The 17941-nt window shown below is 46.1% G+C and overlaps 1 protein-coding gene across 3 annotated transcripts in view; it reads left to right on the forward strand.

The window, feature by feature from the left end:
* LOC138580493 (protein S100-A1-like) overlaps positions 1 to 16516 on the forward strand; it is a 34904-nt gene extending 18388 nt beyond the window's left edge. For all 3 annotated transcript variants that reach the window (XM_069651087.1, XM_069651079.1, XM_069651095.1), the window contains exons 2-3: positions 4216 to 4376; positions 15926 to 16516. In XM_069651087.1, coding sequence (XP_069507188.1) covers positions 4216 to 4376; positions 15926 to 16075 — 311 coding nt within the window. In that variant the 3' untranslated portion in view covers positions 16076 to 16516. The remainder of the gene's footprint in view (positions 1 to 4215; positions 4377 to 15925) is intronic.
* Positions 16517 to 17941: the final 1425 nt, after the last annotated feature.

The following is a 17941-nucleotide window of genomic DNA, read 5'->3' on the forward strand; positions in this document are numbered from 1 at the left end:
CCACTGTTTTTCTTTTTTTGTTAGATGGGCGACAGAGGGGAAGGATGTCTTGCAGGTCACAGTAATTGCAGTTTTCTTTTAAATTTTGAAATGTAAACAGCAGCAGCAGCTCCATGACATCACCCCTAGAAAGGGTCCAGTTCATTATTTTCGTTGGTCTTTTATATCTTGCGTAAAGCCAACCTCCTCCAGATTCTAAGTACTGGAAAAGGAACTGAACCCATGTTGCACTGCATCCTCGTGTTCCCAAAGCAAGTGGTTTCCCCTGAGCTATCCTTCCAAAGCTATATATGCTTTGCCTGAGGAAGCAACAGATGGTTTACTTCAAAGACTGAGGGCAACTTCATGTAAATGATCTCACCATGTGTCTATCTACAGTGTGCCTGCAATGCAGGTCTGGAAGATCTGGGTCAGGTCACACAGTGCCCAGGGAGGATTGGTGGCACAAGCCACTGGGTCACACCCCTCTCATCACAGGCCCAGTGGCTCACTGGATGTGCCAAGCAGACAACGAAAAACACTGATGAGATTTGCATTCATGCTTTGCTGTCACTGAGTATTGCAGGCTGCTCTTACCCATTCCCAGCTGGCTAGACCTATCCCCATGCCCTTCCTGCTGCCACTGTACTGGGTATGAGCTCCACAGACAGCCCTGCCTCGGATCCCAACCCTTCAGGAATTCTTCAGTAATAGACTGCCAACCTGTTAGTGATGGTGGCTTCATGGTGTTTCCTGCATCCCCGTTATTTGTCCAGCTAACGAGATCTAGATTGCAGGTGAAAAAAGCTGTGGCACATTTAGCTGCATTTACAACCGCCTTTTTCAGGAGCAACACAGACATCTGCTCTTGGCACTGCATCTTTGTACAGTGGCCCTGGGGTCGCAAGGACAGGCATATGATATGATATGATATGGCATTTATAGCGCGCCTAAACACCAGTGTTTCTAGGGGTAGCAGAGGGGGAAGGCAGGGGCAGCAGCTGCTAACCCTGGCAACTGCCAAATGTTGTCCCTGCAGACAAGTGCGATTTCATTTAAATAATTTGGATTGAAAAAGCAATGTGAAGTCTAACTACTATTTGTAGACTGGGAGCAATCGAGGAAAATATTACAGATAATTTCTCCTAAATTATCTGCAACATATTCATATTCTGTGCCACTATATGCAACTGGCAACTCAAACACCACGGAGGCTGCATATTCACACCGCCACGCAATAATTGTGTTGCTGCACTATCACAACTTTATTGGAAGGGCAACTTCCATGGGAGGGAACATTCAGAAAGGTGTGTTTGTAAGGGCTTCTCCGTTTTGGGGATCTTCCTTATAATGACCTTTAACAAATATTGGTCCCACTATATGCCACAGTCCCTGGCTATTTCCAAGGGTTATGACTAGGACTATAAGAATGAAAGGCATAATGGAGAACTGGTAGGTTTACCTTCTCCTCTGCGGATAGTCCTGATATTCACAACGTCAGGAAGTATCCCCTTACCTCGGCTGAGCAGATAGCTTTTAGGATTATGTGTCCCAGAGAGCTTCCCATATTGTGTTCTTGCTGGCATGATAGTTTGATGTGTTTCACAAATTCACAAGCATTTTTCTCCCATTAGGCAGATCCTCTTTCCCTCACAATGTAAAGGTTTTGAACCTCGGGAAGATTTGCTGATTAGGGGAATAGTGTTACAAGCAAAATAATGTTTTGTTTCCCTGCATGGGATGAACCTTACATTTATAAACTTTAGAAATCGCGTACTATGAAACTCAAACATGATGTTAAATGGTCCATCTTTACTGAATATCTCTCCTTTCATCATATGTCAACTCATGGTTCGTGAATAGCTTTTGTTTTAATGCTCCAAATATGTGATTACATGTATACTCCTACTACCGATACCCAACTCTGTATGCTTTGAATATCTCGCCCCTTCCCTTGTCCCTTTGTCTCTCTCGTTTTGGTTTGTCCTCCCCATGTTTCGTCCATTCATAATTATAACATGCCGATTAGATCATCCTTCTGGCCTATCACTATATTTATGTTGCATTGATGTGATACCTTGTTTCTGGTAATCTTACCTTCTCATGTTAAACCTATCAAAAAGATTGATCTAATCATTTGTTTCACTGTTATTACTATTAAATGATTAATCAAAATGATTAAACAAACAAAAAAGAAATTGCGTGCCTGCCATCACATATCTGCATGCTAGTAGCCTGGATTTTTTACCAAAGACATTTTCATGGTCTGTCTTGGGGGTGCCGAGATGTACCCCAGCAAGTGCTAGGTGTGAGGAAGTCAGCATCCGACCAGAAACCACTCAGGCGGGAATTGTGATCAATGGCAAAGACATGATAGATTGTTCTAAAACAGCCATGAATCTGAACATCGAAAATGTTTCTACACAGGCTGGGGCCCCACAGGCTAAGGGGCTGGCAGGTGTGGCAGAAACCTGGGATTCACCCAAGGTGATTCCATCGAGCAGGGGGTCTGCACCCTTTGGCTCTCAAGGTGTTTTGGACTGCAAGTCCCAGCAGCAATAGCCTGAATAGTTGACGGTGAGGGATCACAGTATTTGTACTCCAAACCATCTGGAGAGCTGCATGTTGCAGGCCCCTGGTCTTGCAGGAGCTATAACTGGGCTAAGGTTAAGAACAGAATCCGGCTAGAATATGATAGGGAATGGACAGTCAGGAAATGGATGGCCTCTAATAAGTGAAGCACTTTAAATTCAACTTGAAAATCGCGTTGAAACTGAACATAATCTTTCCAAAATGAAATCTCCTGCTTTCCTGAACCAGTAATCTCTGTGCAATTTAATGCATTAATGTTGGCGGATAGGTTCAACAAATAGACGGGTGCAAAGTTTGGCTTATTGACACAACTCTTAGATCAGTGGTCTGCAACCAGTGACTCCTCAGATGTTTTTGACTACCATTCCCATGATTCATCACCATTTCTTTTGCTGGCAAAGGCAGATAGGTATTGTAGTTCAAAACATATGGCAAGCCAAAAGGTTCTGGTCCCTGTCCTAGATGGAAGGGGTCAAGGATATAATTCACATTGAATTTGTTTGCACCAAATAGTTGCTGCTGAATGAGTCATTGCTCTTGGAACATAACATTACATCATACACTTATGTCATACAGCAAGTTAAAGAAGCCCAATGTATAGAGTTAAACTATGAATTTTTCATGATTTACAAAAGACGCTCACCCTCTCCATGCCCAGAATTTCAGTAATTGAATGAATAGTGTAAATGATAATGATTTGTTATTTATACAGCACTTTTGCCAAAGCGCTTTACAGGGAAAATGTTGACATACAATTATCATCCAACCGAAGTTGGTACTCATTTATCGACCTCGGGCGGATGAAAGGCTGAATTGGCCTTTCCAGATTTCGAACCTGCGACCTGCATATTACAAACAGTTTGCAGCAGGGAGCACTCAACCCATTGAGCTATCTTACCGACATGTCCTGCTCACCGGTTTATTCCTTTTGCTTGAAGTGTGCAGTATTCTGATATTGTCCAGAAGTCTCTTTCATAAAAAGATGCTTTACTATTTCTTGTATCTGCTGTTAATGGATTTATGTATCTATTGATGGTGGAATGTGATCACATGAAGTACTACTACCAGACCGGTGACCTCTGGCAGCTGGAAGGCTATGTCCAAAGGTTATGAATCTAGAGAAGATCCGATAGCACAGAGCTAGGGAGCTAGTGTTACAGGGGAGTAAAGTTATCTCTTCCAGGATGAGATTTCCCAAAACCTTTAGAAAGCTTTCAGCCTATGAATGGCACCTACATTCAAGAGCTAGTGATTCTGGTAAGCAATGTTTCTTAATCGGCGTAAGCTTTCCCTGAACCTTTAGGAACAGCTTGACCTTTGGGGTCCATATTCCTAGGTTATGAATAAGACGTGTGTGAGAGCTAGCGTTACAGGTAAGTAACTTACCTTTTGAAATCTCTTGACAGTCAGGCACCTATTTCTGAAAGCTAGAAATCTACAGAGCGGCGCCCACACTGGAGAACTAGTGTTCAAGGTCAGCAGCGTGTCTTCACTTCCCAAAGTAGTGGCAGTGTGGCGACTTCTGTGGATGGTGCTTGGAATGGACAGTTCTAAGGCAATAAGTAGAGTCGCAATCGCCATACTTATAATGTGGGCAGCTCAGCCATGCGTTCAGTGTCTCATAAACTACTTTCCTTGATACAGATCCGAATACTGAAGCAAGGATGTCATCACAACTGGAGGACGCCATGCAGGCTCTCATCACCATCTTCCACAAGTACTCTGGCCGTGAAGGCGACAAGTTCAAGCTGAGCAAGAAGGAGCTGAAGGACCTGATCCACAACGAGCTTGGAGGGTTCCTAGAGGTAGGTGTCAACGTTGCACTTCAGTGGTGCCAGCCACCTAGGTTATGAACTTCAGCAGGGTGGGCGTCTGCACTGCTCGGTATGGGTTTACAATCTTGCAAAAGCACCCGAGTGGCTCGCGTTAGCACTATGTGCTTTCTAAGCCATGTTCTATTATTTGTCTTTTATACTGCACACATCACCGCCATAGGGGTCTTGAAGCCCTAGCCATGTCCATGGAGAGGCCAACGGTGACCCCCGGCCAGGGTGGCAGCTAGACCCTGCCAATTCTTTTTCCCCGCCTCCATCTATTTCCTTTCCACCCTCTACCCTTTCCATTTCCCCCCCTGCATGAAATCTTGGTCTGTACTTCTAATCTCTCTTTTACCCATCATATCTCCCTTACGTCCCGGTTCTCCCATTTTCATTTGCACAACATTTGCAAAGTTTGCTCTTTTCTCACCTTATATGCAACCAAACTGCTTATTTCCTCTCTTATTTTTTCTCAACTTTTCTATTGCTCTACTACACTTTTTGTCCTCCCCTCATCTCGTCTGACTCCCTTGAAATCTATTTATCATTCTTCTGTTCGTCTACTTTGCCTTCTCTCCTATCGGGAGTCTATTTCAGCATCACTTGCCTTTCTTGGCTGGCTACCTTTTCACTCTCAACTTAAATTTCATTTTCTTTGCCTCATCTTCAAATCTCTCTATGGTTTAGCCCCCAATTACCTAGATACTCTCCTGTCCTTTTATACCCCTTCTCGTTCTCTTCGTTTTTTGTGTCTATTCCAGCTGTCAGTTCATTGTCCACCCTGTGCTCAGTCTCACTTTCACTCTTTCCAGCATCTTGCTCCTCTCCACTAGAACACTCTTCCACTTCCTATCCGTTCTAATACTTTTTTTTCTCTTTTCAAGGTCTCTTTAAAAAAGCATCTTCTTCTCTGTCCTTGACTGTCTGTTTTCAGATTTCAGATTTGAATTCCCTCATCTTTTCATATTTTTTGTACTGTTGTTTTAATATTCTATGCAGCACTTTGGATAAAAGCGCTTTATAAGTTCTAATAAAATACAAAATCAAAATACAGTGGTCTGGAAGCTGAAAAGGACAATTTCCTAGGAGAGCAGGCAAGGGAAAGAGAGGGAAAAGTCAGCAGAGAGACAAATTTACAAACCTAACTCACAACCACTAGAGAAATAAAAACATGAGAGTTAATGATAGTGGGTGATCGTGATTGTTGGGAGGAATGTGTCTTTTTTGGGTTTTGACTAGGAGGAATTGTAACAAAAGTATGGCCGACAGCATCCCTTATTGGCCGGCATAACTTCCACGTTGGCCATTACTAGTGTGGCGGTGGTGTTATGTTAAGTCATGCTGTTTGTGCGTGATGGCCTTGAGGTGTACTCAAGAGGGCCCAGTAGTTCTGCGGGGCTACTAACCAGATAATCATATTAGACCCCCTCCTGCTAACAGCCAGAGTGGGTTCTGGTGAAGCAGAGACCGCAGGCAGAAGTGTCAGAGCCAGGAACTGGCTGCATGGAGAATGAATGTTGGGGACACAGAGGTTGAGTTTGACAAAAGGATCTCCCGCACCCCGAGCCATACCAGATTGACCTCTGGTGGAGAAGAAAGAACAAGTGTTGCTCTTGCATATAGTGAACTGGTAAATAAGCCACTGTAATGCAGTTTGAGAGAATGAAATTAGAGGTACAGTTATCAAACCATGGATGGCAGCCGAGATGTCTTAACAGCACCATGGTCCCCATGGTCCCAGTACTGTGGCCTGCCCTTTAAATAAAATATTGATGGACCAATCATCACATGCCATTCCCCCTCCTAGTCCTCTCCATCCAATCAAACATCCTGACTCTTTCATTAAGTCTACACATACCTCTTAGAAGCCCCAAACAAATGTGCTGACAACACTTGAAATGCAGGGGTACTGTTCTGTGGTTCACCAGACACTAATCCCAAACATGGCGGACAGGCCATCTGGTGAGTTGTAGATGGTGCGGATCAGAAACCTATGGTGAAATTATGCTTTATGTATTATGCGTTTTCCATATGCTCATGTAAGCAGTCTGCCGTGCCTACAACTCTCCAAGGGGTCCTGTGCATATGTGTTTTCCCACAGCAGAGAAGACCAGTTGACCCTTTAGAACACCCTATGTTCCACTAATGGGACCCCAAAGGGTTACTGGCAGGACCCAATGGATGCCTGCATAATGTATGCTGGGATGTAGTCTCAGCAGGGAAGCTATGTCCAGAAATCCAGCCTCACCTTGATTTGATTTGAATGACATCTGTAGAACGCAACATTCGCCCAAAGGCATCTTGGTGCTATTAGTGGGAACAGATAGTTGTTTTATTAAAAAAGAAAAGTCTTCAAGGCCAGATGATTTACTGAACAGCTGAGAGGGCAAGGAAAGGCATGTCAAAGACCTGCCACAGCCACAGAAAAGGAGCGGCCCCCAATACCACTGTATTTCACTGCAGGGATACATAATAAACAGGCATCGGCAGAGCACAAAGCACGACCTGGGATATAGGGCCAAAACCCAGCCTGTAAGTACTCTGCACCTAATCCAAAGGAAGCCTGATGAACCAAGCACAGAGATTTAAAATGAATGCGCTTGTGCACCGGGAGCCAATGTAATTTGACCAAAACAGGAGAGATATGAAAGCAGCGTGGAGTAGAAGTTGCCAGCCGCACAGCAGAGTTCTGGAGGACCTGCAGATGCTGTATCACATAGGCTGTTTGGGCAAGAAAAAGAGAATGACAATTGTCGATAGACAAAGACACAAGTGCAAAGATCAGCGGGGCACGAAGATGAGCTGGGATGAAAAGAAGAACCCAGCGAAGAAGCTTGAGTTGAAAATGGCCGCCTCACTGACAGACAGCACTGACCCAGGGTTCCATAGAAAGAGAAGCAGAAAGCAGACAGCTTTACCCCAAGGTCTTTAACAATGTGGACAGGTTTTGGAAAGGGGTCAAGAGACAGAGGCCAAACATCAGTGGTCCAGAAAGAAGAAACAGTGGGAGGTCCACCACCACCACCTCAGTCTTTTCTCTGTTCAACGTGAGCCAGTTGTTCTGCATCCATTCCCCCACGGCCTCCAGACATGCACGAAATCTGGCCGCCGACTCTGGGATAGACAAGTCAAGGCAGACCAGCATCTGCGTATCGTCTGCATAGGAATAGCAGAGGAAGCCATGGGAGAAGATCAATTTGGTCAGGGGTTGAAAGTAGACATTAAATAAGACTGGGCAAATGGCAGACCCTTGGGGAACATCACAGGTGAGGCCCGTCGCCCCAGAAGAAAAAGGAGGAAGACAAAGAGTTTGGCAACGGTTAGAAATGAGTCAAATATAGCCAGAACGGTGGGCGAGAGGCCGTTACCCACGATACAATCCAGTAAGACCCTATGATCGATAGTATCAAGGGCAACAGATAAATCAAGCAGCAGTAACGCGCTGATGTCACCCTTGTGAAGGGTCCGTGCCAGATCGCCAACAACCGAGACCAGGACACACTCTGTGCCGCGGCCCAGGTTGAAATCAGACTGAGAAGAGTGGAAAAAAGAAGAAGCTTCAAGAAAGGTGGTGAGAAAAGAAGAGACTTATGATTCCAAGAGCTTCATAGAAAAAGGAAGAGGAGAGATAGGCCGAAAGTTGGCAGGGATCAGAGGGTCCAACGAGGGGTTATTCAATAAAGGGTTAACAGTGGCATGTTTGAGAGAGACTGGGATCATCCCTGTAGAAAAAGAGAAGTTGACCGCTTTGGTCAAGAAGTGAATAAGATGTGGAGCAATAGTCTTAATAATGCCAAGAGGGATCAGGTCCCGGGGAGAGGAGGACTTAAGATTAGAGATCATAGTTGCGACATCCATAGAAGAAAAGGTAGGGAAGATAGACCAAGAGGCCGCAGTAGGGGAAGACGTAGGAGGCAAGGAGGGACAGACCCACAAGGGGGCCTAGCACTGCTATCAGCCCTGATAGTCTTAGTGTTATCCTCAAAAAGAAGCTAGAGAGTCATAGAGATCCTGCGAAGCAGGAACTAGGACCTGAGCTAAGGAAGAGAGGGCATGTACGATCCTAATAGGTCCTTAGAGCAGTTATGGGAGGTTTCAATCAAAGAAGCATGGTGAGACTGTTTAGCATTAGTAATAGCACGGTGATACAGCAACGTGGCCTGTGACAAAAAGCAAGTTTCACCGTGGGGGTATAAGATAGTTTCCGTTTGCGTTCAAGCTGTCTGCGCTGAAGGTGCAGAGCACCCAGATCTTCAGTAAACCATGGCTGAGAGGGCTCACATGAAAACCTCAGCCTCTTTGAGGGGGGTTGGGGGGGGGGCAAGTTGACTTGCTGCTACCAGAAGGGTATATGATAGTAGATCAAAATCTACATGAGAGGTTTCGGAGTGGCGGGCGCAAATAAGTGCAGCAATGGTGTCCGTTTGCACAGAACGCCAGCCCCACCGAAAAGTGACAGAAGGGCAAGGTGCCAAACTTGGAGTACTAATGCCCCCGAGAAATGGGGGAGTAAAATGGTCTGTCCATGCTACGGGAAAAGCTGGAAACACCATGACCCCAGCCTCTGGGGCAAAGGTGAGGTCAAGGGTATTACCCAGTCTGTGCGTGACGCCAGACACAAGTTGCAGAAGAGAGAGACATGTCCTTCATAGAGGCCCGAAAGCTTAGGACTTTAGAAGCACTAACATCATTGATTCAAAATAAGGAGGTGCGCATGCCTAGATTGAATATCAGCAGCAAAATCCAAAAAAGCAGCAGCAAACGGGGAATCAGTGGCAGGAGGTGGATAGACAATCAAGAAGTGAAAACAGAAATGGAGAGGCGCCCAACATAGCCTCCATTTTAAACTTGTGATTAATGGTGAGGAGGGATCCAGTGTAGTCCGAACGAAAAATAACTGCAATTCCACCCCCAAACTGGGGGTGAAGGGTGAGCGATTACAATGCAACATTTTAAAATAAAGTGCGCTCAGGGTCACCCCGTTATCTTTACCACAAGATGGGGTGTTTGCAGTCATCCGGGGATATTTCAGGCACTGGGGCCTACTCTGCTGTGCTGTGTCCTCTACTAATGGCACCCCCTCTTTCCTCCTTGCCTTCAGTGCATTCAGATGCCCTGACAGCAATGGAAAGCGCTATCCGAACCCTCCTACCATCTGTTCAGGGAAAAAGCTCAAGACACACTTGTTCAACTAACCCTTTACACCACACTTACCTATTGTTCTCATCATGCCCGTAACTAGCACCCAGATGCCCGAGGGCTTTGCACGCTTCTGCAAATGGAAAAATAAATAAATACAAGCAAACAACCTAACACTGACAGTTGAATGTGCAACCTTCGCCTACAGGCTACTTCAGCAGTCCTTCGATCGGATGTAAACCGGCCTTTTGCCCTAGGTGCCCACCCAGGGAATGCTCCGTTTGGAAGCAGGCCCTCGGCAGCACTTGTGGACCTGGACATGCCACCAAAATCAGTGTTATATTAGGTTGGATTGTGTTCTGTTATGGTACGTAATGTGAATTTCCATAACACTAAAACCCTAATGGGGAAACCAAGTATTTATTGGTGAGCGGGTGGAGCAGGCCAGGCTTATGTCGGTTTCGGAATCCTGGTGTATTAAAGTTTTGAGGGCAAAGACCCGCACGTCTTGTGCTGGATTCTGAAGGCTGGCTCTGTGGGCTCATTGGGGGCATGAGCGCCCAAGTCAACTCAAAAGGGATTAGGTTCAGTTTTAATAGTGGGGTTAAAGGAAGGCGAAAGTGTACATGTTTGCTGCATTTACACTTAAATATGTGTCTCAGTTGGGTCCCGGGTCAGAGACACCAGAAGTGGTTAAACTTGAGCAGTGTTCCCCTAGAATTGCCATAGATCCTGCCTTATTTTTTCGACTAGAGATGAGGTGCTGACAGCATGCTCCATTTTGATGCTGCGGATCAGATATGTAAACACTCTACCTTGACCTAAGAGTGCAAATCACTCCTAGGCAGACATGTACAATTGGTGACCAGTGGAAATACTCCCAAAGAGCAAAAGACTCTGCTTTATTATAAAATAAAAAAAGAAGTCACATCATGTGGCTGCAGTTCCCTCCAGTGACCCAAAGGCTAAATTAAGAGACAGTGTACTACCAGATGCATCAGCTGGGGGACCTTTGCACATGATTAAGGCCCCGATTCCTGAAAAAGTGCACAAATATCCTGCAACGCACACGCACCGAGAACGTCACTGCACGGGCCTGTGCGAGACATTTTTCTGCACGCTCTGTATATTCATGAAATTGTTCGTGCAAAGTAACCATATACGCAAGTCGTGGCCGGAACGCCTCCGACATGCCCCCATGCAAATCAAAAACAGCCAGAAACAGCCACCTTTGCATGCTCTCTTCAAAACAGGGCGTGGGGTCCCTCGCAAGCAGGCCTGCAGCTCGGGGACCGTGCGCAGGATCCCCCGTAACTGTTAGTGGCACCCTGACAACATGCATACAGTTTATCGTAACTCTGGTAAAACTCTGAAAATCTGAGTGCGAAACCCCATAAACTGTTCCTGCACCCTGCTACACTGCGTATGAGCACCCCTAACTTAGATCCGAATACCGTCTGTGTGCACGCACTCCTAAATCTGGCACCCAATCTCACCTTTGCACAGTGATTCCTATGCGCAAGTGTATGTACCGCTGCCTTTGGGTGGCAGATACTATGAGGGCTTTGTGAGGGCATTTCCCTTCTGGGAGGTTGCGCTGTCGGATCCCTGAATACGTATTGTTCCACGCAATAGTGGGCGAGTGATGGACTGCCTGGAGGACGTCCCCCGTAACACCCACTTTTTTTAATGTTCTTCCCCATTTCTGATGTTCTGCCCCCTTCCCTGCCCGCTGCGCAAGCCACGCCCATGCTCTGCGTGGTGGCTCGTGCGAGGCACTTGGCCACTCGCAAGGGCGTGGTGGGCTGCCGCGAAATCCAGACAAGTCTAAGGAAATTCTTGCGCATTCGATTCCATAGATCGGCGAGCGGGATTACGCACGCAGTTTGGCACGCAAGTTCCGTATTTTCTGTGCAAATAATTTCATGAATCGGGGCCCAAGGCTACTTTCTTGTGCCGCACAATGGGAAAAGGGCTGTTTTTACAATTGGAAAGTGTTTCGGCACTTCTCATTGAACACTTCACCACAATGTTGAGGGTGTTTGGTAAATATCTGATTCCTTACAATACACAGGAGCCAAACCATGACCTCCCCTCGATATCTGGTGTGCCGGTCCCTCTCATGCAGGAGAGTCCCCGGGTGCAGAGAGGTCAACACATTTGAAGCCATAACACGGAAATAGAAAAAAGCCAATAGGCTGCAAGTCACCTTTGGCCAACAAATGTCAAGCAATGTAATGCCAGCCTGAATTACAACGTGTGTCAATCTGCCAGTAGATTCCTGCTCACCTACCTGTATTGCAGCAGTGCACTAAAAACCAGAGGACCATAAACGATCAGTCACCAGATAATATGTGTGAACTATTTGCGGCAGTGGCCCTGGGAGGATAGCTCAGCGGCAACGTGCTTGCCTTGGAAACAAGACGACACAAAGCAACACAGGGACGATCCCTGGGTCTGCACTATGAAACCTCTTGGTATTAAGCGCGTTATAAATATGCAATTAAGACTAAGTGATTGGGAACGGTCAGGAGTGGTTGTTCTTTGTGAAGTTAAAGCATAATTCTCGATTTTAGCACCGGATATCAGTTACAGGCTAAACTGAAATCCGTTTCAACTCAATTGGCTGCAACCCTTGAAAAACGTGTCGCAGGTTGCTTCCTTACTACTCCGTCCTACGCCGGAGTCACAGTTCCACTACTTTTTTGGGTACACTCCTAGCATTATGTAAGCGGCACATGCCGTGTGCTCAGGGAGCACCAGTTGATTACCTGGGAAGTTATAGGGAAGCTGAGCTCTGCCGCGCGTGGGCACTAGTGCAGGGGCCCTGACTGCCTCTCCTTTTGTCTCACATGCACAATCAAGCGTCAAGCACAATGTGCATTGCAGGCATTTTCCCCCTCACACATGCACGCTTTACTGTGCAATAGAAATGGCGGACGCAACACAAATGTTTGATGTGCAGGTGCAGCAACTTGCACACGCGTGGGAAGAACGGTACCGGCAGGGGCATGTTAGATTGACATTTTATTGCACACGCACACAGCACATAAAAACATGGCAAAGCAACGCAGGGGCATGAGCAATAGTAGCTAGTACTTAGTGTATGCATTACCGAAGAGGAGTGATGCCATCTTCTTACAGGTAAATAGTGCTGTCACTGTATTAGGCAACATGTGCACCGTCTCTCTATAGGGTTTGCAGCTCTTTCTTGTGTTCTACTTAATTGACAGAAGGGCACTATATAAAGCCATTTGACTTCATCTTACCTTATGTATAGAACTGTAGAATCTTGTGTTGTCTATGATGCCAATCGGAGCCGCGGGTGCAAAGAACCTCGTGGTTGATACCTACCCAATTACAAAGGCATGCTGGATTCGGCACCCCTGTGCACCTTTCCCACCCTCTGAGCTGTGCTTATGGGCCACCAGTGCAGAGGATGGGAAAATGGAATCCCCTCTTCTCCAAAAGCACTTTGAAGTGCCTGAAAGCGACATGGAGCACTATCCTCAGAAGCTATCTACGTATGCAATGGCGTCAGAAAGTTCGGGGATAATGCTAAATGGGATGCTTCCACAAACATGCTGGGTGGGTCCTGGGGTCCCCCACCAGAGTTCTTGACACCACAGTGGGGTAGGGCAAGTCTTGAATAGACAGTCAGAGAACGGGCAAGCACATACTGAATGACAGGAATGCTCGTCAGAAGGCGCTGTCCCGACACATCAGAGTGAATGCAAAAGTGAATACTGAACCCCAGAAATCATAAACATGACACCCGAATAGAAATTAGAACAGCGTTTAGTGCGGCTTTTAGTTTGCACACAACAACACAAAGAGATGACACTAGAAAATAGCGGGCAGAAATGCATTCATATACACAGATGGGATTACAAAGCAGCAAATGGGGTTTCACATTTCACAGTGCAAGATCTATTTACATTACAAAATGAACGCTCACATTTCTTCCATTTTAGCAGCTGCCAAGCATATGATTTTCAACCTTTTTCGTTTCTGCAATTATGAACACTTTGTACATTGTAGGACTTAAAATGACCTCAAGAGTTTCTTTTTCGACACAATAGATCTCCTTTTTTTCTGCAAAATAGCTCTTGGGGGCTCCGACCCTGCATGTGGTAGTCAAGCTCTCTTTCTCTGTGCTCCCCTGTGACGCAGCCTGGAGCTAAGCAAGCTGGCTCCTGTGGGATTTGATAAAGAATACAACACACTGAATGGCCTTGGACTAGAATGTATGGGCAAACTGTGGGTGCTTTTCAACTTAATCTCCTGATTGGGAGGTTAAACCAGGGTTTTCATCAAAATGACACTTTATGCATATTGTACAGGACTCATGCACTAGCCTTCCACCTCCCAAAACAAACTGTAGGCTAAGCCGACCCACAATCCTGTGCAAGCGTACTGAATACAAATGAGCTTTATCAGTCCAGGAAGTGATTTACAAACACACAATTCAGCAGTAGAGTAAATATATTTACAGCATATTTAATCTTGAGAGGGTTGAAAAAGAAATAAATGCAGGATGAACAGTTCCAAACCTCAAGGAAACTGTCTACAACTCCCAAAACAGGGGCATACATACATTCAATGGCAAAAGGGATGGCCCTTTAGATGTGGTTAGAGGTACTGCACTTAAACTACATTTTTAAAATACATCTAACAATGGAAGTCAATGGAAAAGTGAGCACTGCACCACCTTTTAACATCTGAGGTTACTGCACCAGGGTTGAGCAATGCACTTATTTCCAAACACTGGCGTATGCAACGGGTACACCAGGCAAGGCAGCTGACAACCCAGAGGGACTGCAAAAAGTAGAGGTTGCCCAGGAACTGGGAAGTACTGACCAGTTTATTTTGATGGCAGTAGCTCTCATGTGTAGCTGGGGTACTCGCATGAAGTCCAAGGACCACCACCCCTACCGTAAATCCCAGCAATTGGAGGGCGAAAAGCAGAAAGGGACCAAAGAGGAGATCACTTAGCCTGTCAGGGGAACAGACCACCAACACCATGGAGGATAGGCCTCAGGCAGGTCTGAACGGAGAACACAGGCTGGCAGAGTCTCGCCAGAACAGTGCCAGGGTAAAAGCCACACCCAAGCCCAGGGGCTTCGGCTAATATGGCCACTGGCCAGTACCGCTTATTAAAAAGCGGTAGCAACATCAGATCTGCACATAAAAGCATACAAATAAAGAGTCAACTGACTAACACACATTACAATACTCTTAATACTAAAATGATATAAGGAAGTGAACAATTAAGTCATATGATGTTTTCTGAGCTTCTGAGCCCTGAGTTTTCTGAGCTTCTAAGCTCTATCTGAAACCCTGCAGTTAGTCACAGGTGGGATATCTCTTTCTGAGGAGGGCGGTGAGAAGAAGCCTGGAACCTTCTTATAGGGATTGGAAGAGTGAAAAAAACAAAATAACATTTTACAACTGTTCTACAAACTGAAAAGGCTGATATTACAGGAACTAGGAAACAGGTGGGCTGGGCAGCAACGCTGGAGCACTGGAATATTCCTGCCAATTGAAGTTAATTCGTTTATAGAACAGAATGAGAGCCCATGAGAGATACTGTCTGTCCACAGGAATCTGCTCAATTTAAAAGGGCATTTTACATAACAGTCGTCCTTCCAGTCCAAAGCTGTCCTACAATGCATATTTGATCAGTCATTTCAGTTCAAAAAGATTACCTATACCTGGGACAGGCCTCGTCTATCTACAGGTTACACAGGGAAATGGGTGACTGTCCACACATTCACTTCCACAGAGTCTGGGGGCCAGCAGACCACTGTCCTAGGGACCAGGTACCAGCCTTAGAAACGGCCTCTACTTGGGGAGCGTTACATATGCATGTATTCAAAGGCAGGTTTACTTATGAAACACTTGAGGCTCGGAGGGTGGAGATTGCAAACCGCCTGCTCTTGCGCTCTGTAGTAACAAGGCACACCTGCTGGGAAGATGCCCTCAACAATGAATGCTTTAATGAGCCGTGGGAGGAATTCATGCAGATGAGAGTCTCCAGAATAGAGAACCAGGAACTGGAAGTTTTGTTAGGGTTCTATGTTGTCCCCCCATACCCTGTTCCCTGCCACTACCACCCCACCCTACAACCCTACACCACTACACCCTCTAACGCACAACACACATATACTAAATGACGTCCCCATGAAGTAAGGATGTTAAAGTAAATGACAACAAAGTAATTTAGGCCGCCAAACAAAATATTCGCTAGGTGAGTCTGCTGGCACTGTATAACCCCAGGAAGTTCAATGTCCACTAGGGAATGGATTAGAGGCCTAGAAGTTTGGTGTACTGTGTAGACAAAACATAAACGTACGTGGGAGCTTTGCTCTAACTCGCCTTGTGTTCATATCTTTCAGACACAGAAGGACATGAGCAGCGTAGATAACGTCTTGAAGGAGCTGGATGAAAATGGCGACGGTGAGGTGGACTTCCAGGAGTTCGTCATCATGGTGGCCACGCTGACTGTAGCCTGCAACACCTTCTTTTCTGAAGAGGACGAGGATTGAGAAGGCAACAACCCAAGGCAGCCGGCGGCTCTTGGGCCTTGCCCACCCAGTAGACCCCCATGTTGCTGGTTACAGGGATGCCATGTCCTAAAGGGAAGTCTGGAGAGTTTCCTGCAGGCCAGTGCGCCTGACATTCCAAGAAGGCTGGGGCAGAGTCAGTCACACAGCAGGCCTTGCCTAGTGTGACTGAACCTGACCCACCCTATCAACACTTCTGAATTAACAGCCTGTTGTTATATCTCCTAATTTCCCTACAGGGCTGCTGAGGGCCACTAGGGCCCCTCTGAGCCTCCCCACACCCAATGGTTGTACAGAAGATAGGTTAAGCAGAATGGGGCAACAGTTGGTGGCACCTGAAGCATTTCCCCAAGCACATGCCTATGATGATGATTGTGTGAAATGAAAACTTACATCAAATTAAATATTAATTATTATCCAGCACTTTGTGTTTGTATGTTTTACACCCTTTTAGGGTTAGCCAAACTGAACATTTACAGAGTAAAGTATTATTAAGTCGGTGCTTCTGTTAGGTCTCACCCTCTCAGTAACCACAACCTGCCTTTACGATAATTATACTAATTTTACTAACTGCTCAGCTATAATCCTCAGTGTAGGCTAAGTTTAGTCAGAGCATTGCGAGAATCAGTGTGAACTTCATTCCGGCAACGAAAAAAAATGGCACAGCACAAAGTGCGTATCTCACACACACACAGTTTAGGCACAAATCGTAGCAAAAACCCAACATTTCCAAACACACAGAACAGAAACAGGACAAACACTAGCAGGCCCAACTTACTAAATCAGACACAGTATGGTAGGGGAAACACAAGATTCCCTCGTACAGAGTAGATCAATGGTGGTAGCACCCTCATCACAGGGCTCCCAGCTGCACACCTAGCCCCCCTCAAAGCAGACCACCAAGGTGAGGCTCGCCTCAACACCACCTCTAGGAAATCTGACCGGATCACTCTCACAGTGTGCAAATGACACAGGCTCCCAACCAGGCTAGGAACTGGTTCAAGGTAACCGCCACTGGTGCGCTGGCCTCTCTGACGACCAAACTAAAGACACCAGCCGGCACATAGTTATTTCACAGTAAGACCATCAGCATACCTGAAACTAGACTGACTTGCAAGGTGAAAACTAGGAAACAGTATGAGACATGCTACGCTCAGGTCCTGGGGAACTCCATTGCACTGGCAATCTGGACACCTGGCTCGTCCAACAACACCTCGGTGTAACCGAGAGGATAGCTCAGGGGCAACTTATTTGTCTTGGAAGCAAGACAACGTAGAGCAACAAAGGTTCAAATCCCGCTCTGCGCTTAGAGACTGGTCTCACGTGTTATAAAAGATGAATTAATTCACCTTGATTTTGGTTTTCTTGTGCACTGTTTACTTGCTAAATTCTCGCTACCAACATTTTGCTCTGCCCTGTACATCATAATGTTGCTCATGAGCTATGCTTGCTCTATGAAAATATATAACACAAATAAACACGGTTGCCCTCCTCCATGGTAGAAACATCCCTGAGCTTCCATCTCACACGGAACACATGTTGCCCAAGTTGTAGCAGTGCAGTCTTCTCTTTCATGACAAAACAAGCACAGCACAGACAGCAGAAGTGCAAGCTTCATTCACACAGAATCAGGTACAGCATGGGCAGCAGTGATGGAAGCTTCCCTAACAGAGACCGCATACAGCCCAAGGAGAAGCAGTGACAGCTTCTCTCCCACAAACAGTTCTCAGTACAGTACAGGCAGCATAATGCAGTATGGGTAGCAGTGGTGCAAGCTTCCATAACAAAGAACACATATAGCGAAGAGAGTATGTCACTGGATTCCAAACTTACTGGCTCTGCTAATGA

This window comes from Ambystoma mexicanum, chromosome 1p (assembly GCF_040938575.1).
Source record: "Ambystoma mexicanum isolate Mex_15411 chromosome 1p, UKY_AmexF1_1, whole genome shotgun sequence".
Classification (NCBI taxonomy): domain Eukaryota; kingdom Metazoa; phylum Chordata; class Amphibia; order Caudata; family Ambystomatidae; genus Ambystoma; species Ambystoma mexicanum.